Here is a 27,415-nt window from a genome sequence, read left to right on the forward strand (position 1 = left end):
ACTCAAATGTGGTGGCTGTTTGTGTGGCTTTACTTTTTTTTTTGTTGCAACTGACCCACTGGTTTTGAGAGTACGAAAATTAAATACGCTGACTTCACATTTCAAGTAAATGAACAGTGAACAAAGTTCCACAAACAAAAATATTTTGTTTGTTTTACGTACGGAAGTATTATATTTTTATTGCCGATCGAAGACGCTGCGTGCTAGGCTAGAGTGCTAGAAATGGCATTTGAAATCCCAAATGTCTCTCTCGGTGCTCATTTGGCTCGAATGTCTTTTGAGCCGAATGGCATTTCAAGACCCAGTGCAGCAGCACAACTTGGCATTTGAGTCAAATGACATTCGGACGCTAGTGTAGCAGGGGTATTACCCGCACTAGTGAGCACTATGCAGAGTACATAGTCACATAGTTAATAACACAGGAAATTACATAGTAAAAGGTTTTTTCCCTTCCCGTCACAAACACGGCTGCAGCATCAAGCCAATATTCGCTACATTTTTTTCCCCCAAAATCAATAACTGAGTGCAATTTTGCTGCCCCGAAACTCAACCCTACTCTCTGTTTCAACGTAAAATGCACTTTGTTTCCTGACTCTCACAACATTACTTCTTCCATTTATCAACACGTTGCGTAGCTAAAGAGTGCGGTGCTTTGATTTCAGGTTGGGTTGCCGTGTGTGTAATCTGCCCTAGAGAAAACGCGTGTCATTTGAATTTTTCTATACCTTTTATGTAACCTTGTTTTAATAATTTTGTTGCAACGTTGTTTTGCTTTTGTTTTATCTTTGAAGTTGCTGTACTTTTTTTGCTTGGGCCTTGAATGGTTCTCAGCATATGATAAGTGAAATAAATAAGTAGGGGACAAAACACACGTCTGACACGTTTTATCCCTTCTTTAGCTGTCTCCAACGCAGTGTTCGCTAGTACGACAAATACCTTCTGTGAAAAGCAACAACAACATTGTTTTAACCAGAAACACAAAAGAAGTATTGGAAAACATAACATGGGCACGTGTGCTGCACTATGGGCTAGCACTTTTTTAAAAACACGGCTGTAACCGAGTTAAGTGCTCACGTTTTCCCCTAATATCTCCATTGTTTGTTTGAAACTGGTGGTACAAATGGAGTCACTGTTATAGGCACAAAGCAGCCTTTCCAATGAACCAAGCTAGCAATTCATGGCCCTTCACCAAAAAAAAAAGAGAGAGAGAGAGAGAGAGAGTTCTCGGGCAGTGTCAAGAGTAGGCCACGATTCAAACGTTCTTCTGTGCACTGACCTACTCGAGAGCTGTGCCATTAATTAAGCTTTTAATTGAAACGAGAAATGTTTATGCAGAAGGGTTCGTAGCTGGGCTAGTTGGTTCACCGCATGCTTTGGACAGCGCTAAAACGGGACGTGAAGGGTTACAAACACAGGCGCTAACTAAGAAATGTTTATTTTTGGAAAGAAAAAGTATTTATATAAGGGTAGGAAAACAATACGAGCGTGGTTATCTGTGCGCGCAATGATAAACAGGCTGCGAAAGCGCGTATCTAACGTGGACGCGGGCTTTAGGTGGAAGGTGAACTTCTACCATCTAGCTGAACAAGCCATCTCTTTATTCGTCAGGGCCACGGACGGTGCGCTTATGCATGACGAGCCTCTCCCATGAATGATCCATTAAGTTTTCCACAAAGTTCAATCCACGACGTTTTATGATCAGGCTAAAGTTGCTACTGAGCTGTCACTCTGTAGGGCACACTCCAGGAGCCATACACAAACCCAAGCAGTCATTCGTATGGCTCTGGGAATAAAATCATCAAGGAAGGACAGAGCGTGACACAAACCAGCAACTATTTATTGAACTAAATAATGATAAGGACACAACAGCAATCCTTAATTGCAGTGCAGCGGTAGTGAAAACCCTAGTGTCCCACTGCCAAACGAGTTCTGGCATCACTATCCTGACCTTCATTCCTTTTTGATGCAAAAGCTGCACTTGTTTTGAAAAGACCGCTGAAAGCGTGTGGTATGTGTTACCCTAACACTGTGTTGCATAGAACAGCCCCTGGGAAAGTGCAGCGAATGCGACATTTAGGCGAAAGCGACCCTTTTGAGCATTTATTTCCTTTCTTACTACTAGCAGATACCAGCTTTGACACGACCAAGTGAAGGCGACATTTAGCTCCCTTAACTGATAGTGTGGCTAAACTACTCATGTGGGCTTAAAGGAGCCATGAAGAGAAAATGCAAGTTGGTTTTATTCGAAAGATTTCGTGTTGTATAGTGCCCCCAGCGCTCGTCCGGATACAAACGGTGCTTTATTCACTAAGAAATTAAACAATTTACGTTAAAATTTTGATTTTCCCGCTCAATCGTGCGTTTTCGTGGTCCCAAGTGACATCACGGGAACCGACCACTCTGCAGCCTAGAGTACCTTCATTCACGCATCCGCCGTACAGGGCAGAGACACGTAACGCTGGCGCCGCCATGTTCGGTTGCTCGCTCGCCGCCGAAGCAAGTCATTGTGTCAAAACCGCGCTAAAATTATCGCCGCAACGCGGTTTACTAAAGTTTGAATCATATTGTCTGTTTCGCGTTGCTAGGTCTCGTGGGAAACGAAAAGAATAACGCGTTGAGCCCGTTGGCCCAATTGCGGCGGCACGGGACTGTTCAAAGGTTGTCTCCACCCTGTAAGCGGTGTTGGTTTGTTCCCGCGTTTCTTTACGTTCCGTAACCTAGATGGCGCCACCATACCGTGGCAAGCGTTTGGTTTGTTTTTGCCCGCATTTAAACCTGGCTTGTTTTTGTTCTGGGAGAAAATATTCGTTCCCTGAAACAGTGCTCGCTCGACAAATGGGGTCACGTAAGACACCATTGCTTGCGTCAATCGGCCAGTGTCGTCTGAGACAACCCCAAGCCCCATAGTGCTGTGCAGCTAAACCAAAGCATGCTGTCCGCAGTACGAACAGCAGAACGCATCAGTACTTCTATGTTTACATGTGCTTTCGTAACTTCCACTGTTTGTCCCATCATTCCTATTGCTTTGTAAAGAATGTGCCCTAAATTTAAGTGCAAATCGCTCGTTCGTCTAGTTTGTAAGCTCTACCTAATTTGCGTCTGCTTCTGCCAGCCTCCGCCAATCGCAGAGCTTAGCCCATGTGACATCACAGGTTCTGTTGTGGGAAATGAGCTGGTGGGTCGCATGACCATTCCCGTTTTTCCTAATTATGTAGCTTATTTGAGCGAAGTTTACGTTAAAAGTGGTGTCAGTATGATTCTAACGAGACAATCTTTTGAATGAACCAAACTTGTGTTTTCTCTTCATGGCTCCTTTAAGTGCGACGTCGCGACGCATTCACTACGCCCCCCCCCCTTTCAGTGTTTCACACATAGCGTGCAACCCAGTGGAAGCTACGGAATGAACAAATGAACAAAGTTCACATGTGCTCGTCCGGCAGAATATTCTGCTTGGACACAAGGCACCGCCTACGAGTTAATCTAGTAACAGATACTGAAAGCAAAACGCGATCCACTATTGCAGCAGCAAACGCACGCCAACCCTGACTGCTCAGACAACACTGGCAAAATCCTACTTATATTAATCGAGTTCGCAGAATTAGCAACTTTTTACTGCTTTGAGGAGCCCTGTGCCGCCCGTTTCTCCTCGCAGAAAACGCTCAATTCGACTCTCCAGCCTTGGCAGCACTGCATGCTAATGTATAAAACGGAGCACAGATTTGCCAAGCAAAGTGCATTACTTAGCTTTGTTCACATGAGCTTCTATAAGAATGAAGAACTGCTCATGTCCCCCAATTTGCATCACCAGAACTGCAAAAATAAACTTTTCCCGGTTTAAGACCAGTGTACTACCCCTTTCAGCCAGCGGAGCGAGTGCCACCCACCATCTGTCGGATCTTGTGGAAGTTCTTGCCGTGGAACTGGAAGGCCTGCTCGAAGAGCACCTTGTCCTCGACCGTCCACTCGTCCGGGAAGGGCGTGAAGTTGGCCAGGTCCGCCACCGCCTTCTCCAGGTCGTACTTGTGCCAGAACAACATGCCGAGGGCCTGCGGGCACCACGGGAAGGAGAGGCCAGGCGTTTCCTCTAAAGTGGCACTCGAGTGGACATTGCAACTGCGAGTCTAGGCTCTCAATTCCCTTGTTGTACGCAGAGCTCGGCAGACGAGAAAACCAGCTCGCAAATTATTCCCATTCGACCCCACTGGCTTCAAACCTGCTTCTGATGCAGTCTCAGCCTTCACAGTCTAGATTTCGCCTCCCCCTTTACAGCAAATACGGATTTCCGGTTTGCCCACACGCGGTTCGAACGGGTTAAGCGACCTCAGGGTCTAGTAAATAGCACCCCGCTAGCTGGCGATATGTACATGCCCTCAACATGTCAGCATTTTTAGCTGCAAAAGCAATTCCAACACATTTTTGAGCTTTTTAAGGGGCGACAGGGCTCTTAAAACTATTTCCTTCAATTTTTAAGTACACTCTGTGAAACTTGTCAAGCCTTGCGGCTTTTTTACCACTCATTTCATACATGCCATTATTTTTTTTCAGCTGGTCAAGTACTTCCCAAGATAATCATTCTTTTTTGGAGGAACAATAGAAAAAAATAGATAAAATAGTGTTGGCCATAAGATTAACCTTTGCATTTTCCAATACAATGAACCCTTGTGAATCCAGTAAGAGAAGCAGTTTTTTGATGCACCACTTGGAACTCATTTTACAGCTCATTAAGCTTCGGTGTTCAAAACGGGCATTCAAAATGTTTCGTCACCCCCGGTGCCAACAAGGTTTAATGAGCTGTAAAATTACTCACAAGCGATGCATCAAAATACCGCTCCTCTCATTGCATTCGCAAGGGTTCATTGCATTAAAAAATACAAAGTTTACAGTTCTCTGGCCAACAATGTTTTGTCCATTGTTCCTTTAAAAATGTCTAATTATTAATTATTTTGACTAATCATCTTGGCAACTAATTGGAGTACTAAAAAAATAGTGGCATATTTGAAATCAGTGGGACAAGTTTCACAGAGTTTACTTAAAAATTAAAGGAAAAACTTTTACGAGCACCATCCCCCACCCTAAGGGCCCCTCTCAAGACATCCCTAGGTATCATGCATGTGTGCATTGCTTGAGCTTTGGCCCAAACAAAAAAAATGCACCCCATCTCGTCACCTCAGCCCAACCCCACAAGTGGCATTTGGTGAAGTGCACTGCAGACGTATCAGCACCACTTCACATCAGAATGGAAATGAGTGGTTGGAGCGCAAACTCAGAACCCACAGATGAGCTACCTGTAGTTGTAGGCGCTTTTAGTAACAACCGCACCACAGCTGTTTAACCATTTCTTCTTTCCAGCCCAGATTACTACAGCTGAACCTCGTTATAAGAGACACTGATGTAAGAGACAAATGGGTATAAGAGACACTATTGACCCACATGGTTGGCTGCCCTATCTTTCCCATTAAATCGACCTCTTTTATAACAGACATCGGATGTAGAAGATTGGTTATAAGGGACAAGTCATCCTTGAACTTTAATCAATAATCTCGCTTGTAACAGACATTTTAACTTCAGACGCAGTGCCACCAGTCACTAATTGCAGTTGCTTCCATCCTGGAAGCACAGGTGAATGACAGACGCCTGCAGTCACTATTTATTATAACTTCAGCAAACACACAGTGATTTAGTCAGCTATGAAATGACGATGAGAAGCCCTGCCAATGGAAATGCAACTGACAGAAGTGGTTGAAGCTTACTGCCACCTATTGGATGGAGTGCGATCGCACATGCGGGTTCTCCCACTCGCATAGCTCCCAATCAAGAAGCATCGCAGATGTTGAGTCCTGCAAGCATAATGAATAGCCTGAGCCCACAGCGGAAAAAGCTGTGCGCTCTGCCTATTCATCAGGCTTGTGAACTCAACATGTACGATTCATCTTCCACAAACGGGGAAAGAAAAAAAAGCTTGCAGAATCGGTTGTAAAATACAGTGTAAATACAGTCATGAAGCAAACAAGATTCGGAACTGTTTCATAAATTCTGGGGGCCGAACATAAATTAGAATGGATCTTTTGCAACATGCTGTAGCGTTCTTTTGAGCTTATTTTAGTCATATGGTGCCCACATTGAACTAGGGTCTGATTAGTAAGTGAAAAAATGGTTCCCTGCTTATAAGAGACATCTGATATAAGAGACAGAAACTGCTCCCCGGTACGTGTCTCTTATAAAGGGGTTCAACTGTAGTTTAGATGAACTAAAGCATGCTGTGTCGCCTGCGATTTTTTCGGAGAAAATGGCTAGAGCAAGAGGGATTTCTGAGGGAAAACACGAAGCTAACAGCTTACTCACGGACAGCCACAGTTAAAAAAAGATAGATAAAAAATAAAGACATGGCTGAAACTTTCCTGCAGTGAGATGATAAGTCTACAAGGGAACATGTCCCATCAGGCAGCATGGTTCAAAATGAGACCAGGGGGCAGAGGCTAGCACTAACTATCACTTGCGTGACGTGTCCAGACTTACAGAGAGAAAAAAAAAAAAAAAAAAAAAAAAAACGGCTGGAGCCTCCAAGACAAAGACACTTTTTGTCAAAGTTTTGCTACATTTTTCTAAACACCTACACAGAAACACGGAGCCACCCTTGGAGCTGCTAGAGGTACAGTCAACAGCATGAAATGGAGGACAAAGCTTCACAAAATGCGCGCACAAACAAGCTAGTCAGCACGCTAGAATGGTATTTGCTTGGGAGTGAATGACGTTGAATAAAGTGGGACACAAAGAAGAGGCGGGTTTGTTTTTGGTTTTTCCATGCACGTTCATCTAATTTATTCGTGATGTTCCCTCCCAAGCATACGTGTCCATTAAATGACCCAAACTGGCCCATTAAAAGAGCATCCGTTATCATCAAGTGGGGAAAAAAAAGATAAGGCCTAAGTTCAAAAGTGCTACCACAGTAAAAAAAAATACAAGGTTCTCCGAAGACCCTGCTGGCTTTTCTCGTCACGATTCTGGCAAAAACAGGTCTCCACACAACCAACTGCAAATGTGTGTTGTTTTCAGGGGGGCAGGTAGGTCTTTGGGGCCGAAAAACGGTCAAAAAATCATTTTCTGAAAAACGACATTTTCCGCATCGACGACTATTTTTCTATCACTCTGCAAATTTCCAAATCAAAAGGCCTCATGTTTCATTGTAAGTAGCATTTTAAAGAGCACTCTACAGCTCAGTTCACGGAGAATTCGATGGTGAAACGGCACTTTTCTTGCAATGCTAAGCTGGCATTTCGCCCTCGGATATCTCGGCACTAGAGCAGGAAACATTGTAACTTTTTTTGCGCCTGATACCTAAATGTGTGGAGAATACAATGTTGGAAACAAATTTTTCAAATAAAGGCTCTGTAAAATTATTACTGTGTTCAATTGACTCAACCTCTGAGCCACTTCTTGCAGAGTGCCGGAGGAGTGAAGTTCACTGTGTTGTAAAATGACCAAAAACAGCTGAATAAAAAAAAGTTCTTCCAACGTTGTATTCTCTGGTCATTTGTCTGCCTAGCCACAGGGTAATCAGCATTCTGTATGGTGTGGTTATTTTGTAATTGTGACTCAAAATAATGGCAATTAATCACTAACTTTATAAACAATAATCGACTTCCAAAAATCCAATTGTAGATTTGAAATCAGCACAAAAAAACTCCATAATACTGTGCTGTTTCATTAATATTGGTTTGCAAATAAAAAATAGCTTTAAGACCACTCTGCTTCCTTAAAGGAGCGTGGAAGTAATCACAACCTAGCAAGCGTGAAAGTTTCCCTTTCAAGCTGTTTTATTCCTTGTGCAATGAACGTCCACATGAACGTCCTCAGCTTGGGTGGTCACTAGTTGTCACTGGTGAGCTTCACTACCACTGGAGGCAGCAGAAACATCGGAGGGGAAGTCACCCCTATCTAACAATCACGCACGTGTGCAGTACAGGCCAGATTACTAGCCAGAGCTCCCATGACGCAGTGCTTCCACAGCACATTTCCCCCACTTTAATTCCCACTGTACTAATACCACGTGTAAGGCCACAACAAGACCTTCAGTACGTAGAGAATACCACTAGAAACAGGAAACTGAGAACAAAATTCAAACGGCACCATGAGGGGCCATTTGGAGTTTAGAGCAATACTGTCACAGAACACGCACAACAACACGGTATCTTAATCTCAATTTTATCTTTAAAGGAGCCGTGCAGAGAAAACACAAGTTTGGTTCATTCGAGACTGCCTCATGGGGATCATACTGACACCTCTTTTGACGCACACTTCGCTGAAATAAGCTACATAATTAGAAAAAACGGGAATTGCCATGCAACCCACCAGCTCATTTCCCACAACCGAACCTATGATGTGCCCAGCTGTGCAATTGGCTGTGGCCAGCAAAAGCAAACGCAACTTAGGCAGGGCTCATAAGCTTTCCAAATGAGCTATTTGCGCTTAAATATAATGCATATTCATTTTACGCCAGTAGAAATGGTGGGATAAATGATGGAAGTAATGAAAATACACGTAAGCGCACAAGTACCGATGCGCACTGCTGTTGGTACTGCACACACTGTGCCTGTTTTAGCTGCACAGCACTCCGCCACGTTGGAGGTGTTTTACAGGACACTGGCCGATTGGCGTAAGCGACGTTATCTTACGTGACCCTGTTTGCCGATCATACCTTATGATTCACGAAACAATTACTTTCTACAGTAACGAAAAAAGCCAGGAGCAAATATGGTCAAAAACAAAGCAACTGCTGACAACAATCCGTTCATGAGTATAGTAGCGCCATCTGGGAGGGCTGACGTTAAGCAAGGCTGCAGAACCGAACAACGAAGTGGAAGTTCGTTTGAATACGCGCACCTATGTTTCATTGCTGACGTCCCAAAAAAACACGACTTGACGGGAGAATCAAAGTTTCAACCTAAGTGGATTAATTTCTCAGTGAATACGGCATCATTTGCTGCCGGACAATCGCCAGGGGCACTATAAAACACAAAACCTTTCGAATAAAGCAAACCTGTATTTTGTCTGCATGGCCCTAAACTGCACCAGAGGAGGGGGCATTTGGAGATTAGAGGAACACTGTTACAGACCCCACACAACACGAGTATCTTAACTTAGTCTAAATTTTACCTTAAGAGCCACCTTTGGGATAAGATTTTTATGCAGTCATTCTTTCTTCGCGAGGGTTTGCATACTAGCGATCCTAACGATTCCTAAAGGCGTATCTATTGACTACGTTCTGCTTACACTTTCTGATCCAAAATCCCGTGTTAAGCGTTAACCCAAAATTGAGAAGCACTGTAGTAATGCACCGACCAGTACAACCAGAAATCAGAGACTTGCTGTACGTTTCTTTTACAACCGTTACCGTCGTAATGATTCCCCAACCAATTTAATGAAACTAAACAGCATAACGACACTGCAAGCTCGCCGGAAATTAGCTACACTTAAGTTTCTCTGCCAACTCTGGAAATGCGAATTTCTACACGATCCTTCATTGTACTTGCAGCCTCTTTCATCCCGGCCAACCAGGAACTATCACCCTCTAAAATCCCCTCCGATTTTTGCTCGCACAAACAACTTCAAACACTCTTTTTCCCCTCGTAGTATGAGTGAATGGAATGCGCCGCCTCCCGAAATGTTTATGTCAAGAAATGTTTGTTCCTTCATTGAACGGTTACAAGATTAGTTCTTTTACTAGATTTGTAAATGATCGCTCACCCCAACCCCCCCCCCCCCCTTTTTCTTTTTTTCTCTGACATGTTTAATCACACGTGCATCTCTTGGTGTTTCCCCCCCCACCCCCTTGCCTTTGCATTTTTGCGCAATGCACTTCTGTATGTTTACCCTTGATATGTATTTTTACTCTCAACGTAACAATTCACGTACACCCCCACTCCTGCTTTGGCCACCTGGGGCCTGCAGTATTGAATAAATAAATAAATAAACCCTTGGGACACTGCTCAAGATGCATGGATTTACAAAAGCACACAGGGACACATGTCTCATTGATGGATGGATGCATTACCAACCGAAACCACGAGGTGGCATCCCAAAATTAACATGGAGCGACAGACATGTGACAGCAGGGGAGCTTTCAGAGTTGAAGGCTACAGCGCTGAGACTGAACAAATTAAACAACAACAACAAAAAAATACAATGTTGCAGCTGCCCACTGTCACCCAGAATTCCAGCTCAACACTAGCCTTTGCAGCCAAAAATAAAACCCCTTGCTGTGCGCTGTCAGCAGATCTCCATTGAAGGGACAGATCTCCAGCTTCGATTCTACCAGCAAGGCAGAGTTGGTCTTTGCGAAGCCCTTTTTCGCTGCTGCCACCCCTCACGAAAGGACTGAAGTCCACGGAAGTGTTTCGTGAGATGACAGGCCTTGGTGAAGCGAAGCTGCATAAGTGTTGGTTCCTGCTCTAACAAATACCCTTCCTACTCAAAGAGAGAGTGCTTTTTCAACAGATGCGGTCAAACGCAGGAGAGATTCAACGTGTTCAACAAGTGAGATGCACCACCCGTTCTGTACATGGAACCTGCTGTTCTGCGTCTGTACATTTACAACGAATACCAACAGTGCCATTATGGCATTATTGTAGGGGGGTTCACAAATGAAAATGAGTCGTACAATCACACAAGAAACTGGCATCACAGTGAAACAGCAAGTTACAAAACAGCACTACTATTGGTGATGGATTGCTATACCGGGATAGAAAACAAAGTCCTCAATTGCAGTCTGAAAATTATTTGCCGTGACCAGGTCACTGGGGAGAGCATTCCAGTTTTCTATTGTGTTTAGGAAAAAAATTAAATTTTTAAAGACATTAATATTTAAAGACATTAATCTGGCACTGATATGGTCTAATTTTTCTCGTGTTACCCCGTCTTGCATTACCATGATGAAGGTCCTTTATAAGCATTACACATTATAATTATAAGCCCCCTCCCTTCGAGTATGTACCGGGACCTACTATTCCAACGCCAAGCCTTACTGCATAACTTGAATGGAGAGTGCTTAAACTTTGACAGTAAACAAGGGCGAGAAAGACTACAACACAGGACGAAGCGCGAACTAACAACTGATTTATTAACGTGGATGAACATATATATACACGTGCTTGTATGAAAAAGAGATACAAAAAAAGATACAGAAAGATTACAAAGCGCATGCTCAGTTCTTAGCGCAACAAGAAGTCTATTTCTCTTTTCGATAATGTGATAGACGGTGCGCTGACGTATTCCCCTTCTTTTCCCGACAACATGCTGTATGTTTCCCATATCTCGCGCTGCATCTTGTTTCTGGACCTGATGCAGCGCGAGATATGGGAAACATACAGCATGTTGTCGGGAAAAGAAGGGGAATACGTCAGCGCACCGTCTATCACAATATCGAAAAGAGAAATAGACTTCTTGTCGCGCTAAGAACTGAGCATGCGCTCCTTGTAACACCATGTGCAGTTGTAATCTTTCTGCATCTTTTCTTGTATCTCTTTTTCATACAAGCACGTGTATATATATCTTCATCCACATTAATAAATCAGTTGTTAGTTCGTGCTTCGTCCTGTGTTGTAGTCTTTCTCACCCTTGTTTACTGTCAAAGTTTCAGCGCTCTCCATTCAAGTTATGCAGAACCAACTAGCCCCTACAGATGCCCTGTTAAGCCTTACTGCATACCTTTCTACCGTGCCAAGCCTCCTACCCTGGTAGCCAAGTGTCGATCACAGTTTCTAATTTCAGGGTCCACCACGTCCGCAGATGACACATGTGTGGGTTGCCAATCGAGTTTCATTCAAGACCACAGCTGCCAGCAGCAAAGTGGCCAATGTGTGCTGGGACGGTATTCTCGTAACTGTCCCTTTTGAAAACGTCCCTTTTGAGTCCCTTTCATCGTGACGTACTTCCGGTTTTGCAGTAGGCGTTGGCAGTAGGTTTGTTGCACTTGCGTTACATCACTTCCGGTAGTTTGCTTTTAGCCAATCAGGGCTCGCCAAAAGGGACACTTTTGAAAGGGACGCAAAAGGGACAAAACCAGCAGCTCATGTGGGAAACGGGGACTCACCTGCTCCGCATTGTAGCTGTACTTCTCCTTTGCGAGCGTCATGTAATCATCCACTGCAAGGGGAACGGGGACGGAAGGGGTGTGAGCAAAGAAGGAGCAACACCCAAGCGTCACAACAGAAGACAAAACTACTGGGAAGCAAAAGCTGACGCTCTGACCACGGCGTCACCACGAAAGCACCCCAACCTGCCCAGTTCCCCAGATTCGTTGAAGACAAAACGGTGCTGTTGAAGCCTGTGCGCCACTCAGGCTAGCCACTCAAACACAGACAAACATTAAATGTACGATTTAAGGTGAGTGCTTCTGAGCTCCATTCGAATGTTCGCCGCTTCACCGCACCAGGGGATCTCCTAAGGGAAGCAGACAACACTTTTGACTTAACTTACTTATAAAACAGCGCTAGAAACAGGACTACAGAAAGGGCACACAGACAGGGCGCTGCCCTGTCTGTGTGCCCTTTCTGTAGTCCTGTTTCTAGCGCTGTTTTATAAGTTAGTTATGTACCAACTGGCCCGCCTTCAATCTGTGTTGCAAACACTTTTGAGTTCGCTCCGTGAACACAAGTGCCTCTGCGGATGCCTAGCTTGGGCGAAATCCATCACTGTTGCAGTGGGCTGTTGAACCTGTGCTTCATCTAGTCTTAACCGCTGGTTGTGAGTGGACCACTCAGTGGCCCACTCAGTGGCCAAACTGCTGTCTGGACTGCAGGTTTCGTGGTGGTTCTTGGGTTTTGAGAGGACAACTCCCCTCGCACTGAGTCCACCCACAAGTCCCGCCATAGACGTCTGTATAATGATGTCCGGTGTCTCTTGTTAATGTCTCTTGCCTGAGCAGCCGTCCTTAAAAATACAGACTAATACAGAAATAACCTCACCCTTCTCGTTGCGTACATTTAAGATCTGTTTCAAATGCAAGAGCACATGTTACTGCCCCAGGCGTTGTGGTTACAGGCCTTCAAAGGACCACAGAACTTGAGTGGCAGACATGAGCAAATTACCTCAACAGATTACCTTCACACGACCTCCGAGCTCTTTTTGTTCAGACAATGCCTTCGCCTCATTGATGACTCTCATTCTCTGTATATATTTACACATTTATTCTTACCCTTTCTTTTTTAATTATTTCCTTTCTCACGTTGTCTGTTGTACGCCTTATATTCGTGTACCGAGTGCTTCACCCGAGAAGGCCCTTGCGCTGATGGTCAGCACTTCAAATAAAAAATAAACACATACAAAATCCAGGATGCATAGCCCACATTCTGCATTTCTGTCACTCCGATTTCGCGAATTTTTTAACTGAGAAAACTAGGGTGGGAAAGCGTCATTTCGACCGCACCCTGTTCCCAGTTGCTTCACTGGCACTCCCAATGCCCTGGCAAGAGTGCAGGGAGACATTTGGTCGACTGCCGGTAATAGGAGCAGCTAGATCAGTGAACACACTAGGCACAGTGGCTAGTGGGTTCACTAGGCATCCTATTTCGGTGACACTGCGTGAAGAAAAATAATGCACTACATTGTTCGGGAATCCGGCGCAGGCTCCGTTTTCTTTTGCCCTTTTATATTTTCCCGCTGCCTCCCCCCCGAAATATAATCCTGGCTGTGCCAGTGACGAGCACGGCAGCACCACAGGGTGCACAGAGCAAGAGTGCGAAGTAGGTACACTGACGAAAACCTTTGCTTAGTGTCATGCTCGTTCAGCTGACACTTACAATTGGTTTACCCCTAAGTGGCGGCCAAACTTACTGAAAAATAAGTTAAAACGAAATAACCAGTAATAATCAACTGATGCTCCCCCCCACTCCAGCAGTACCCCTCACCCTCACCTCTGTGAAATAATGCGCATTTTTTTTTGGTAATCTGGTGGTGCCCACTGTGTAAGCCCTTCCGCTTTTACCTAAAGCCCACTCGTTTTAACAAAACGGTTCGCTCACTCCTAAATCCCACTTTCGTTGCACCCCACACAAGATAAGAGCCCACCACGGGCACAGTTTTAACCACAACTCTCAAAGATTGCTGCCTGCTAGATTCCCCATTTAACTTCACATGACCCCAAGCACTTGGTTAGTTCTGACCCTACTAGCATGGCTGCCTAAAATCTGGCTGAATTAAGTGGAAAATGAAATACACCAAAGTCAAACACAGCTTCAAACCCTGATGGAAATAATCAAAGAGAATAAAATCAAAGTAAGGCGGAATTGACAACAGGTTACTGGTTAATGCTTATGCTTTTCAGAGCTCTGCACGCCACGAATCTCAACAAAAGATGGACAAAAACTGGAGCTTATTTTTTCTGGAAGCGAAGCGATGCTTTTCAGTGTACGAAATGCTGAAAGGGTTCACGGTAACAGCGAAGACCATATACCCACATGTTGCTATGTTCACAAGCACACTTTACGCATAAATGCCCACGTACAATACAAAAATCGTGGGTCGGCCAAGAAACAGCGAACTCCACTGAGATGCATGCCCGGGCCGTCAACAGGTGGTGTTTTTACTGTGTCGAAACTTTTCCACCTGAGTCCACATTTTCCTACGCCGACGTCACAGACTTCGCAGTTTGACGTCAATGGTTAACCCTGTACTGCATGGTCGCCACACAAGACTTAAGACGTATCTTCCTTGAAGTCTTTAATTAAGTAACGTCAAGCTTTGGGCTGAAATGCCTGTCACGCAACAAGCCAGGGCCAAAGCGCAAGGGTGCAAGAGTGGACGGTTCACCAAGAACAGTCCATTCAAGGTGACTTAAAGGGACCCTGCAGCACTCTTTGAGCAGTGCAAGTAAACCTGCGCGACGTTTAGATTACACTGCCAGGAATACCTGAGCCAAATATTAGACGTGCACGTGAAGCGGTGAGCGCGCAAATCGCCGTGAAAGACGCGGAAAAACCAACCGCGCTCTCTTTAGTTCTCCTCACTATGCACCCCTGGCATGGCCTAAACGACGTCATTTGGGCCATGGCTGTCCTATTGGCTGTCGCCGGTCAGCTTCTCGGGTTATTTCTCACATTTCCTGTGACGATCCGCCATCGTCGGTGCTGTGTACGAACCACTTCTATGCCTGAGCCTGTACGCACAGTTTTGGCGTTTCTTTTGTGCTGCGAGTGCGCGCGGAGTTTGAGTGATGAGCTCAATACTTCCCTCTCAACCAGACCACTTTATTGCTTCAAAAACACCCTACCAGCCCGAGCGCGTGCTTGCGAGCAGGCAGCCATGTCTGCTTTTTTGGGGCACCAAACCGGAAATACACTCCTCCACGTTTCGTAGAAGAGAGGAAAACTCCCCGGCCTGTCATATATCGAAGGCCGCCGGAGAAGACTTCGTGGGCCACACTCTTCTCCGGGAGAGAGCGTGCCACTTTCGTCGCATTGTCCGCAGTCAAATTGAGAGGGAACAATTACGCGCAATTTATCATCACGCGTAGTTTCGGAGATAGTGAACGGTTTTCCATAATTCTTGCGGGAGGAGATTGCTGGGACAATAGACTTTACCTCAAAGTACATTCCGAGTAGCCGATGGTAAGTGCTGCAGGGTCCCTTTAAAACAAAACTCTTTTTAATGATGTGATACCATATTCTAGGTTGGGCAACACTGTCTCTTTTGCCAAGAAGCACGGAATGGGATTAGTTGGTACTCTACTCTACTAATGCCAATTCCAGTAACATTTCTGTAGCTCCGAGTGCGGATCCTTTTTGCTGGATACTATTTGGAGGCAAAATGGGGATCGGCCTGCATGCATATACACTCTCTGCCCCATGCGAATGCCCGTTCTTCAAAGCCAGACAATGCCACGTTCTTCTTCGGCCAATCCCCTTTCTCTGCATTAAGTAGTACACATTAAAAGAACAGGACTCACGGAACGCATGACAGCTGGCTCAATTTAAAAACCACCAAGCAGGTATCGAGTGAAGTCAGTTGTGATCGTAGATAACAAAACAAAAAAAAAAGCCAACGTAGGCAGTAGGAGGAGGCTAGACCACCCAAATGAAATGAGCCTAACTCGGGTTAGAAGCAGAGCCAAGTTGTTCCCTACACTACATCTTATTCAGCCACCACGCTGTTTTCTCCCCCACTTGCGAAAGACGCTGCCGTTCACCGAGCCACCCACCCACCATCCAAAAGATCCACCAATAAGTCGTAAACAATCGCGAACGCCACTCCAAAAACCAGTTTTTTTTTTTTCTTAAATACTCACGTTTTCCGTCCTCGATCTCAGCACATGGCGACCACACAAGAAGCGCACGCTCAGGGGCAAACTCTGGACATGGCTCTGGAATCACGGTCAAAAAACAGAGAACATCACCGGCCATTCCACTCTGGGAAGGTGGAGATGACCAGAGAAGTGCTTTACAGCCCACAACAAAGACATGACACGGGCTGTAGGTGAAACGTACGAGCATTTTCTCCCTCTCGAGCATTGACGAGAAAGACCATACACATACCTGCCAGATTTTCCGGGATGGCATTAGGGAGATCTTACCGGGGGGGGGGGGGGGGGACAGCAGCAACAGAATGCAACAACAGAATGGGTAACTTTACACACATTTTTTTATTTACTTACAAGATAGCAAGAAATGAACTGTTTCTTCGCCCAAACTACCAACAAGGTACACCACTTAAATGTCCGACATTGCTAACGCCGCCCTTTTCAGAACGTCCTGGAAATAGTACATACTGTAAGCACAATACAAAACAGCAGGAACTGAACTGTTTTGTTGTTTTGTCTAAACTAACAACATGCTACACCACTGGAGACTTGCCAAACCTTCAGAATGGCCGTGCTCGTGCGTAAATGAAAGTTGCGGCGGCGCTGCGTTTCTATAAACAGTAAACTAACAATGGGACGAACAGGTTCACCATCTGCGCATGGCCGACTACGCTTTTTAAGCACTTCACTGATAACGATGCCAAATGGTGTCGGGTTGGATTGTCAGGTATACCTCCGGCGCATTGTGGCCATACTGGGAAAAGGATTAAGCCAAAGACGGGTGCATTTTCGGGAGATTTTTGTTTCGGTCGTACAATCGTACAAAACCATGAAAATTCGGGAAACCTGGCAGGTATGCATACATACCCTCATACACACCTTTATTACAACTCCACTGTTCTTGAAAACGATCCCTGTTAAGGATAATTAACCTACTCTAAATACATATCCAAGTGATCAGCTGCGTAAACTCAAGGTCCAAGTCACACTCTGACCGGCTTCCAACTTTGGTAGTGACCGCGCGCTAATAGCACACACACTACGACGCCGTAGGATGCCTCACACATTAAACACATGTACAACCTCGGGAGCTATAAAAAATTAGCAGTGGCTCAGCTGGGCTATGGCAGGATATACGTAGCGTGAGCTAAGGTTCAGCTGGTTACTCTTACCATTCCGGGTTGTCTAGGATTACCTTGATTATCATGCTTACTGCTGCTTCAGTGACACACACACGGTATACGCGTTATGTGACACGTGTATATTTATCGAGCGGCTCCGTCGCAGCGTCACCAATCTCCCCAGAGCTAAGCTGGCTCCACAGGTGTACACCAATGTTGGTGCGACGCACAAGCCATCGGTACCACACCTGGCCACCCCTTGCATGACATATAAGCTTTGCTTAAAAAAGGAAACAGGCATAAACGGCCTTACCATAGACTCAGACGGAAACGTCGCCTCACAATTGGTCCTACGATGCAACAAAACTCAGCCCAACTGTGAAAATGTCTCGCCCAAGGCCTTCTTCCAACAGTTAAAACTGGCACCGACCAAGAATGTGTATAAAGAAAAACACAAAAGACGTTTATTTCAAGGCCTCCTTCCTAGAAACAAGGTCAGAATGAACTCTTTCCAGGCAAGCCACGGGCCATTGACACGTGGGGCTTTGATATCCGCGACAGAATCTGTGCGGATATTTTTTCACCCTTTATTCCGAGTCATTAAGGGACCCCCGAACACAAAATACAAGTTTGATTCATTATACAGACCCTGTTATCCCAACACAATGATGCCACTTTCATTGCAAACTTCAAACAAATAATGGAGGTATGAAGGAAAACAGCTGAGGCAGTGGCGACCAGTCCCAGCCACAAAGACACATAATAGGGGGACGCCTAGATCTATTTGGTCATCCTATCACTTGAATGCTAGCATGCAGTTAATTTCGTGATGAAAGTGTTTTCATAGCTTGCCCATATAACGCCACTGTAGCGTGAAATTTGAAATCCTGTCAGTATTTCTCGCATTTTTTGGGTAATATTTTTTGGAGGGCATTTTTTGGGCGTACACGAAAAATGACATTAAGTGCTTGATGCCTGAAGTTTCGGTGCCATTAATTCGCTGCTACACGCAAAAATCCAATGCCATTCGCTCTAGTTCCATTTTTGGTTAAAGGATTACCGCACAACTCATTTCACCTTCACAAAGGCCTTAAATCTGCCCGCTCTCGAACACGATGAGCACCAAATGAAACCGAGAAATCTCTCGACACCAGGGTGTCGACGCTGAAACGTAGCTGGACTTCGAAATAACACGATTTTTTGTGCACTCTTGGTGGCCAAGTTTTATAAAGACAAAGTTCACTAAAACAGTGTCAAAAGGCGCACCATCGTTTTCAGTTTTGGCTGCCGCTGGCAGGCAACGGCAGCTGCTGAAACCGCTATTACAAACGGCTCACACCATTTTTAAGAAAACACTATTTCTCATAACATTTTCTTTCACAAAAAAAGATTTTTAACCCTTGTAACACTTTTTTCGCTACGTTCAAAACTTCCACAATATGAGTGAATTTCTCTTTTCGGTCATGATCACCATCATGCCTAGCACATTTAATGCCTTTGTGTTTTGCATGTAGCACGGCCCACCCAATTAATGTCATTTCGTTACCTTAAGGCCTTAAACCCTTAATGTCATTTTTCATGTACGTGTGGCACGGGTATAAGAAGAAATAACCATCTTTGGTGGCTGGAATGGACCTGAATGAGCTTACCGAAGGTGGTTCTACCGAGTTAAACCCCTGTAAAGCATTAGTGCGTGCATAGCCACCATAGGACAGCATGCTATAGAAGTCAACACAACTAATGGCAGAACAGCCAGCCACAGGTCGTAGTCGCTCTGTTCGCAGAATTAAATCGCCGCTGCTGCTTCTTGCAGCCAAGAACGGCGACCCGGAGATGAAACTCACCCGTCGCGGAGATGATTTCAGGGATGACGGCTTGGAAGTCGTGGCCAACGCGCATTCCATGGTCTGAAGAAACGAAGAGGAGAAAAGAAAACGGGGGGGAGGAGAAGGCGTGAACCACTCGCACTTAATTGCGGCCCATCAAGCTTCGATGCGTCCAAATGACGGGAGAAATCAGAACACTGAGAGAACGAACGCAAGAAACAACAGCAAAACTCCGATACACTCGCGCCCTACGTATACGCAAGCATTGAAACAAGGTGTGTTCACGGGCAAGGTCAAAAAATCAGCGCACACAGGCGGGCCAATAAAAAGAAACTCGCGTCAATTCAAAACGCGAACAGTTAACTCCGGGAAGGCATCAAATTATTTCCCCCAGTTCATCTCCCTCCGTAGCTAACGAGATCGGCCGGAAGACGTGCACTACACTAGTCGAACTAAAAAACTAAAAATAAAAGAGCAATGAAATGCATGCCGTCTTTCTTTTCCGTCTCTCGAGTTCCCGGAGCGCTGGACTTGGACAGCATCCTCAAACTCCGTAGCAGAAAAGTATCGCCCAAGACGTGAACTGCTTCAGCGCGCGCGTCAGGGCGAGAGGCACAGGGTTTGGCTACGGTGGCGCTCGCGCAAGCAGACACCGCCGAAAAAATTAATCTCCTCCACCCGTAGCGCAGGCACGGATAGTGAGCGAATAAATACGAGACGTTCCAATGAAACATTCACTCGGCCGAGACGGGAAAAGCGACATTTCTCAAACGCGCGGCGGGGGAGTACGCAGGGGTACGCAGAGTAGCAGTGCGACTGAGAGGCACGGGAGGTCAGTCGGTGCTGCGAAAAAGAGAAGGAAGATGACGCCGCGCGCTGCGCAATTTTTTGAAAAAGCGCCGTCGCTCAAAGTTTGCGGAACTTCGCGGTTACCTTGTTCGGACTCGTCGGTAGCGCTGCCCTCGTCGGTGAGGTGTCCGTTCGGGCTCGAGGTGTGCGATCGGCGGCCGATGCGCGACTCGTCGTTGCGGTCGGCGAGTACCATGCTTCGCCTGCAAGAAGGCGCGAACTGCCGCCGATGGGGATCTCGACTCGTGCCGCGAGGGGAAAAAAAATACAAGACTTGGGCAACAGGCTGCGACGGCAAATGTCGCGATTTTTTACTCCCTACGAGAGGCAGTGCGCGACACTCGCCGAAGTGGAACCAGTGGAACTGCTAGCTGTTAGAGAAAAGTGCTCCACCGACGCGCATTAGGGCCCCTGCGCGCAAAAACATAGTCCAAGCAAATAGTCAAATTAATTTAGTTTGACAAGAAAACAAACGCCTTTTAACTTCAATTTTACACTATACTTTGCTTTTTATTTGTAAAACATAAGTGTTTTGAACTTTACTGCGTGAACCTTTTAGTATGATACAATCTACGGAGACGGTTGTGCTACTACCACACCTCAAATCGCCGATTTTTGGGCACTGCTTTTAAATGGTAACTCATTTGAAAGCGTAAATTATAGTAATACAGCTTATATTTGGTACTTTTTGCCTTATATTACTTCAGTTTTACTATAAATAATTGTTCCATAACTGAAATGTAGCAATAAAAATTGAGACTGCAGGAGGCGGTTAGTATCTCCGACGCTCCGTAGAAAACCGACTAACGCAGTGTAGCCTTCCGCCGAGCTGGCGCTGTCCAAAGCTTCATTTCTCGAAATGAAAACGAATGTGCTGTTGACGAATGTAATGCGCTATTTGATAGCAGTTCCTCAATTCACTGCGGGCAAAAGTTACCCTGCATCAACTAGCACGCTTTTGCAGTCAAAACGAAGCTGCAGAAAGCTCGGTTGTCCGGTGGTGTTGTCAGCGTTAACCGCCTTGGCGGCAAAAAAATTCGCCGACCTTCATTTGCTTTTAGAAGGAGACGTAATAAAAATCGCAACCTGCTGGCACAGAATCTACGTGCAGCTCTCTTACTATCCAATACAAGCAACGCGCGCCGGGTCGCTCCCCGGGCAGGTAAACAATCGAGTGTGTGGAGTGTCGAAATCCGCAAGCCACAGCTGCTCTCAAGGACAGCCTTCGCATAGACTACGCGCCGCTGGCTTTTTTGGAGAGGGGTCGACGTCGTTTGGCCAGCTTAGCCAACGAATACACTACGAAGCTGTCTCATGCTCCACGGGTAAAAATAAAACAACAGCGCTACGGGCTAAGACAAAACAATCGTCATCCAGCACAACCGTGTTCGTGCGCGACTTGACCTAAATCAGGAGGCTATGCCTAAACCGGGCGCGAGCTCACGTCATTCTCAAGAGATTGTTTTCGGTTAACAAAGACTCGTCGCGACTGATACACGCATGGGAAAGAGCAATGGGCACGGGCGGACTATGGAGTGTTGTTTGTTCCAAAAGCATACTTTTGATTGTCGAAACTGCTACTCGCCCGGCCGGAATTCGATGAAACAGACGTTACAAGCAGCCGAATTGTGGTGCTACTTCAAATCAGGCGCTTCTAAAACTGACAAAAGTGCAAAATTGCGCCCTCGGTAGAGCATTGAAAGAAGCAACGCCAAAGGGAATGTTCTCTCGTGTGGGTACACACTGCAACAGGTGGGGAGAATGTGACGAAGATGACGGGGTCGCAGGATGCAAAACAAAAGATCCGCTCCATCTCCTTGTCAGGATAATCTATTCGTTTTGTTCGCTCCAGTTTGGCGCACGTTGGGTTCTGATAATCTCTGAAACCAAGCGTACGGGAGAACGCACGACTGTTCTCAAGGCAGAAGCTCGCCATTTTTGTTTTTCCTTTTTTCGTAAACCTCCAACAGACTTGTTCAGACTGCTTCAGATTTCTCTGCGTTCGCCGACATTAATGCTTCACCCACATAACACGCATGCCACTTGTGATATTTTTGGTCGGTGCCACTTTCAGAAATCCCCTAAAATGAGCCCCACAAAGCTAGAGCAGCATTGACCCACACCGATATCTCTTCCGCTGACAGCATTTACGTGCGTAATGCCTTCTAAGTTAAGAAATAACAGCTTCTGGATGATGATCATAAACGATTATCCTGCCATAACATGAATTGTTTGTAGCGAAATCGAAGTTTGTTTGCCTCGAATTGAAGGACCGAATTGTTCGGACGACCTAGTTCATTCGCTCAACGTCCGTGTCTCCTGCTTTCCCACTTCTGCTATCTATTAACGATGTTCGTCTGTTGTAAGCAGTACGATTGAGGGCTCAAATGTCTGCAACGCGAAGCTCAAGTAACCGGAATACTTTCGGATTGAAGAGGCTTACATGTTGCAGCAATGTTGCAGCGAATTCCTAACGACTAACTTGCAGAGGAAAGTAACGATAGACGTTCATGAATTGTTATTTTGAAATGGTATAACCCCGGTGGGATACCGCAAGAGGAAGATACTTAAGCCAACTTTATCGGAACACTGCGACAAATGCGTTCTTTTTAAATCATAGCAAACAGTGCGCGATTCATAGCACGGCGCGCCGAGCTCGGTAAGGAGCACAGTCAAACCCGTTTATAGCGTATTGCAATATGCACCGGGATTAGTTCGATATATCCAATAGTTCGATATAGCCGAACCCGCCTATAACGAACTTATTGTTACAAGTTCGCAATCCGAGGGAGCCCCCCCCCCCCCCTCTTCTCGCCCTCCCCAACTCCACCATCTCCACATGCAGAAACAAACACAATAAAGTAGCCAGTACCATACCCAAAACATTTTATTTATTGCAAGTAATAAAGCTACTTTCCGCCTGAACTGCCAAAGAAAAAAGCGGTGATTTTTGTCTTCACTTTCGTCTTGGCGGCTTCAACTAGCATAGCATTCTCCGCACGAAACATTGTTACACCAGTTCGAGTCCGCGTCCTCCAAAATCTAAGACGCATTGGCCGAGCACATCGACTCCCGAAAGCGCTTCATTATAAGCGTCGGACGGCTGTCACTCGAGACATCATCGGGAACATGGGGGAGCTCTTCCCGCAGTTAACCGATGCTGCTGTCTTGGTCCGGACTCGCTGACTGCGCGGGTTCCGTCGTGAGTCCCGCGCGTCGGAAACAGTTATACGGAAAGTGTCTGGCGTCACATCGCTCCATGCGCGGCGCAATGTCTCAGTCGCGGCTCTTGTTTTGTGGTCGCGGCCAATCCGCATCCCAATCGCCGCTCCGAGACCGTGCATTTCGGCGGCCATTTTCGGCGCGCAGAGTTCGATATATCGGATGTGAACTTCGTTATAAGGAATATGTTTCCCATGTATTTCCGTAAATGAAATATTTTCGTTCGATATATAGCATAATTCGCTCTATCCGGGTTCGTTATAGCCGGGTTTGACTGTATGTGTTGCGGCGTTATATGCATTTTTCCTGGGCAAACTGTTTTGTCGCTCGATCCCAAGCTTCACAATACTGTCGCATTGCGTCTCCGTGAAAATGGAAAGAGCATTTCTAGCAAGAAATCGTAATTTCCGGCTTCGTTTCTTACTGGATTATTAGATTCTAGCAGGAATTCGACAGCTTCTAACTAGAAAAATTCCTAGTCTAGATAGAGACGATTATTTCCAGCTTGCGGGATTTTTTCTTCTAGCTGGACTGACAAATGCTAGCTGGAAGTAAATCTCAACAATTCAGCTAGAAATAAGCTAGAAAGTGAATTTATAGCTAGAAATTCAGCTATTTCTAGGTAGATTATTTCTAGCTAGAAAAAATTTCTGGTTCAATAATCCAGCTAGAAAAACCATATATTTTCATCTGGGGCGGTATTCTCGTAACTGTCCCTTTTAAAAACGTCCCTTTTGCGTCCCTTTCATCGTGACGTACTTCCGGTTAAGAAGTGGACGTTGGCAGCATGAAGGAAGGTTGGTAGAAGCTTTGCCGCGCTTGCGTTACGTCACTTCCGGTTGTTTGCTTTTAGTCAATCAGGGCTCGCCAAAAGAGACATTTTTGAAAGGGACGCAAAAGGGACAAAACCCGAGAATACCGCCCCTGAAGTGGCACATTTTGTTTAAAGGGAAGGTGAAGCGGTTTTAGAATTAAAAGAAAAGTTGATTAGCAGCAAGTACACATTGAATAGTTCCTGTGTACGAAATATTTTCGCAATACATGCAATAGAAGCGGCGCAATGAGCAAACAAAAGTGGCCCGATGCCCCGCCCCCATCTCGCCGCGCGATGCCGGAAGACCGAAGAGCGCGGGCGAAAACCGGCTGAAAAACGTCATACCTGGACTTCCGGCCGGATCGGCCGCCTTGGCCATGCTCTTTTCGCCGTGAATGCTCTTTTTGTGAATGATACTTGTTGTTGTGGTTGATAGCACTCATTTGTACAATTTTCGTGTTCAAAAATTATGCACGAACGCCAAACGAGGCATACGTTATCATGATGTATTCCTAAGCAGAATAATGCCACGCCGGGATGCTTGATAACATACGGAAGCGACAGCCGAGGTGGATGTGCTTGATGACAGAGAATATACAACACCACGTTAAATACTTTGTAAACCGCTCCAATGCGTTTTCTTTCTTTCTTTTTTTTTTGATGCGACGGACGTGAATGTTCACATTAGATTCTAGATTTAGGAAGGATGGGGAATACTGCTGTACTTTGGCCGGGGATGTTTCGTTCCATTCCAGAAACCAAGTCACATTTGTTCAGGAAATACTCGTTTCGTTAAACGCGTCGGTTTTCTTTCCCTATGGGCTCAGGACAGTGTTCACAAAAAAATTTTTTGGCGAAACTAAAACAAGGGGCCAATCCTGATAGAAGTTCTCTCCCGGCTAAGAGGTAAACCGTATTCCTACAAAGTAAAAGAACCAAGACAACCAGATTACTTATTTTGCAAGTATACATGTCACGATAAGGTGATGTTTGTCCGGAATTAAAAAAAAAAAACACCACTCCGAACCACCACTGTGCCATAATTTGTGTTGACTGCGGGGGCCTAATTTTTTGCCCAAGATTCCGTGTGGCTGCATATTATAACCTGGCAAGCCCTTGTTGTCACTGAACCTCAAGTGTGCTCCAGTGATAGTCGGTGATATATATAATGATGATACTAAAAAAATTAGGAGCGAAGAGTAAACATACGGCCTCTGTCCGACTAGCGCGGTAAATGCTTAAATCTAGAAATGCTGAAACAGGCCAACGATTCATTATCACAAACATTTGGTGATTGTTACCTAAAGTAACGTAACTACAACGTAACTGCCTTGTCCGACTGGTCTGTTAATTATAACGAGGTGGCCGTAATATTGTAGCAGAATGCGCAACGCACAAGCGAAAATCATGCCCTACTACAGCCAATAATGCTGAGCAGGCACTAGTATGCTGCAGTGTTTTCAGAATATATGCATATGAAGCAGTAAGACGCCACTCATCGAAGTGCAGCTAGCAATCGTGGAGGCGCCGTAGCGCCGCTGCCGAAATGGCGCGCGCGTGTGGGTCTGTGTACGGGGATGAGTAACGGGGCTGGGGTGGGCGACAACGAACAAAGGAAATGCGGAAGCAGAGTCTGCTTGTTGGTTTATGCGTGTACCGGCAAGATGTGTCTCGCATATACGTTTACAGCGCATAAACGCTATTTTTTCGCGCAGTGCACGTACGTGCTTTTCGCTGGTAGATTGTTTATAAAACGCCCATTAATCTTCGGCATAAATGGTTTTGTGTATAATAAGAAACAGTTAAGGCAGTACCTAATATTAACATAAGGTATAAAATCCCCCTATGCTGGTTGCCTAATTCAAAAATATTTTGATGGAACCCACTAGTCGACGTCACAGTCACTGCTTTGGGGTTCTCTGTCGTGTAAAGCAAATTTAGGCTCCAAGATAATTGAACCAACAGCACGGGAAATTATAAAACAAACTTCCAGTCATGTGCGAAAATTAAACTGCAAGCTAAATTGCCGCAAAGGCAACCGTGCGATCGTTCGCAATGCTTCCGACAACCCGCGCGGCCGAAGGGTGTCCTCCTCTGACGTCATGACGGGCGCAACCAATCAGGGGCGTCAAGACGAAAAGCGCGCGTCTTTCAAACGGGGCCGCACTTTTTGCAAGATAAATGCCACTTGGACTCATGTACGACAAATTTCAATGTGATATTCGGAATCAGCGCGCAAGAAACTATATAACTGTTAATCTAACTCAATTTTTTTGGAAAGCGCTTCAGCTTCGCTTTAACACTGAGAATGGCCACGGCGCTCGTCACTTATTGAAAAATCAAATGAAAACAACCCTTGTCTATGGAAGAGATCGGAAAATCAGGTGCGTGGTGGTGATGATGATGAGGATTGCTAGTGGTATCCCCGTTGTAGCATTGTCATGACGTCTCATCTTACCAAAAAAAAAAACTGATATACGTATGTTTTATATCTATCGTTTAATATTAGCGTTTCGTTTAACGCTTCGTTTAACACTAACACTTAGTGAAGACACGAAAACTTGTTAGGCACAAAATATTTCTTTCTGTTACAGGTCATAGCTGTCGTAGGCAATATTCCCCTCCCTGCTTTTTGTCTACCAGCATTCTAATCTTCTCGTCGTCTTGACAGCCTTGAAGTAACTCCCTCTGTGCTACCCTTAAATCCTAGGGCTTCTGGAAGCCGAATATTTCCCTCATGTAGATTTGGATGGATACCCTCGCATTCTAACACCATGTGCCACATAGTTTGTTTCTTTGCCGCAGACAGAGCATACCCATCATTTCGTGTAAACTTGTCCACAAAGCTTTTAGTTCGCAAGCAATGTGCTCTAGCCTCAAAAAGCAAAGGACTGCCCTCGGGATTATCGTCGAAATTTTCCTTTCTGATGTCGAATTTCTCAGCCCTGTACATCACTAACGACGTTTTAGCTTCCGTTTTTTCCCTCCATTTATTCGTTTCAATCTGCCTTGCCTCTTTTTTGGTTACCTTGGCTGTCATGGATTCTCCACTGTTCTTTCCGTATTTCATCGTTAGCCTTCTAGTCTTTCTTAACCACTGCGTGTCCACGCTTTTCAAGTATAGGTACCTAAACACCTAAGCTGCCCACCTACGTTGATCCACTGCTCGCAACCTCCTCTCAAAACATCTTCTACTCTGCGCTTCTCAAACTTCAAACGACGCCCAGCCCATATCTCCCTGCACTGCTTCGTTCGTTGTTTTTCTATGCTCTCCTAAGGCCAAACGGCCCAC

General features: G+C 45.5%; 1 protein-coding gene across 4 annotated transcripts in view; it reads right to left on the bottom strand.

Annotated features, from left to right (window-relative positions):
• Nucleotides 1–20,498, bottom strand: part of LOC144164252 (REST corepressor 3-like) — a 73,038-nt gene extending 52,540 nt beyond the window's left edge. Inside the window, exons 1-5 of one of the 4 annotated variants that reach the window (XM_077694768.1) lie at nt 20,172–20,498; nt 19,257–19,319; nt 16,280–16,354; nt 12,089–12,141; nt 3,885–4,046 (exon numbers count right to left, since the gene is read on the bottom strand). In XM_077694768.1, the coding sequence (XP_077550894.1) occupies nt 3,885–4,046; nt 12,089–12,141; nt 16,280–16,354; nt 19,257–19,319; nt 20,172–20,283 (465 nt within the window). In that variant the 5' untranslated portion in view covers nt 20,284–20,498. Of the gene's footprint in view, nt 1–3,884; nt 4,047–12,088; nt 12,142–16,279; nt 16,355–19,256; nt 19,320–19,728; nt 20,048–20,171 lie in introns of those variants that run through there. The other 3 variants (XM_077694769.1, XM_077694765.1, XM_077694767.1) reach the window with 3 other exon arrangements.
• Nucleotides 20,499–27,415: the final 6,917 nt, after the last annotated feature.

Source organism: Haemaphysalis longicornis, unplaced genomic scaffold, assembly GCF_048455015.1.
Source record: "Haemaphysalis longicornis isolate Haplotype H1 unplaced genomic scaffold, Haemaphysalis longicornis Haplotype H1 scaffold_13, whole genome shotgun sequence".
Classification (NCBI taxonomy): Eukaryota; Metazoa; Arthropoda; class Arachnida; order Ixodida; family Ixodidae; genus Haemaphysalis; species Haemaphysalis longicornis.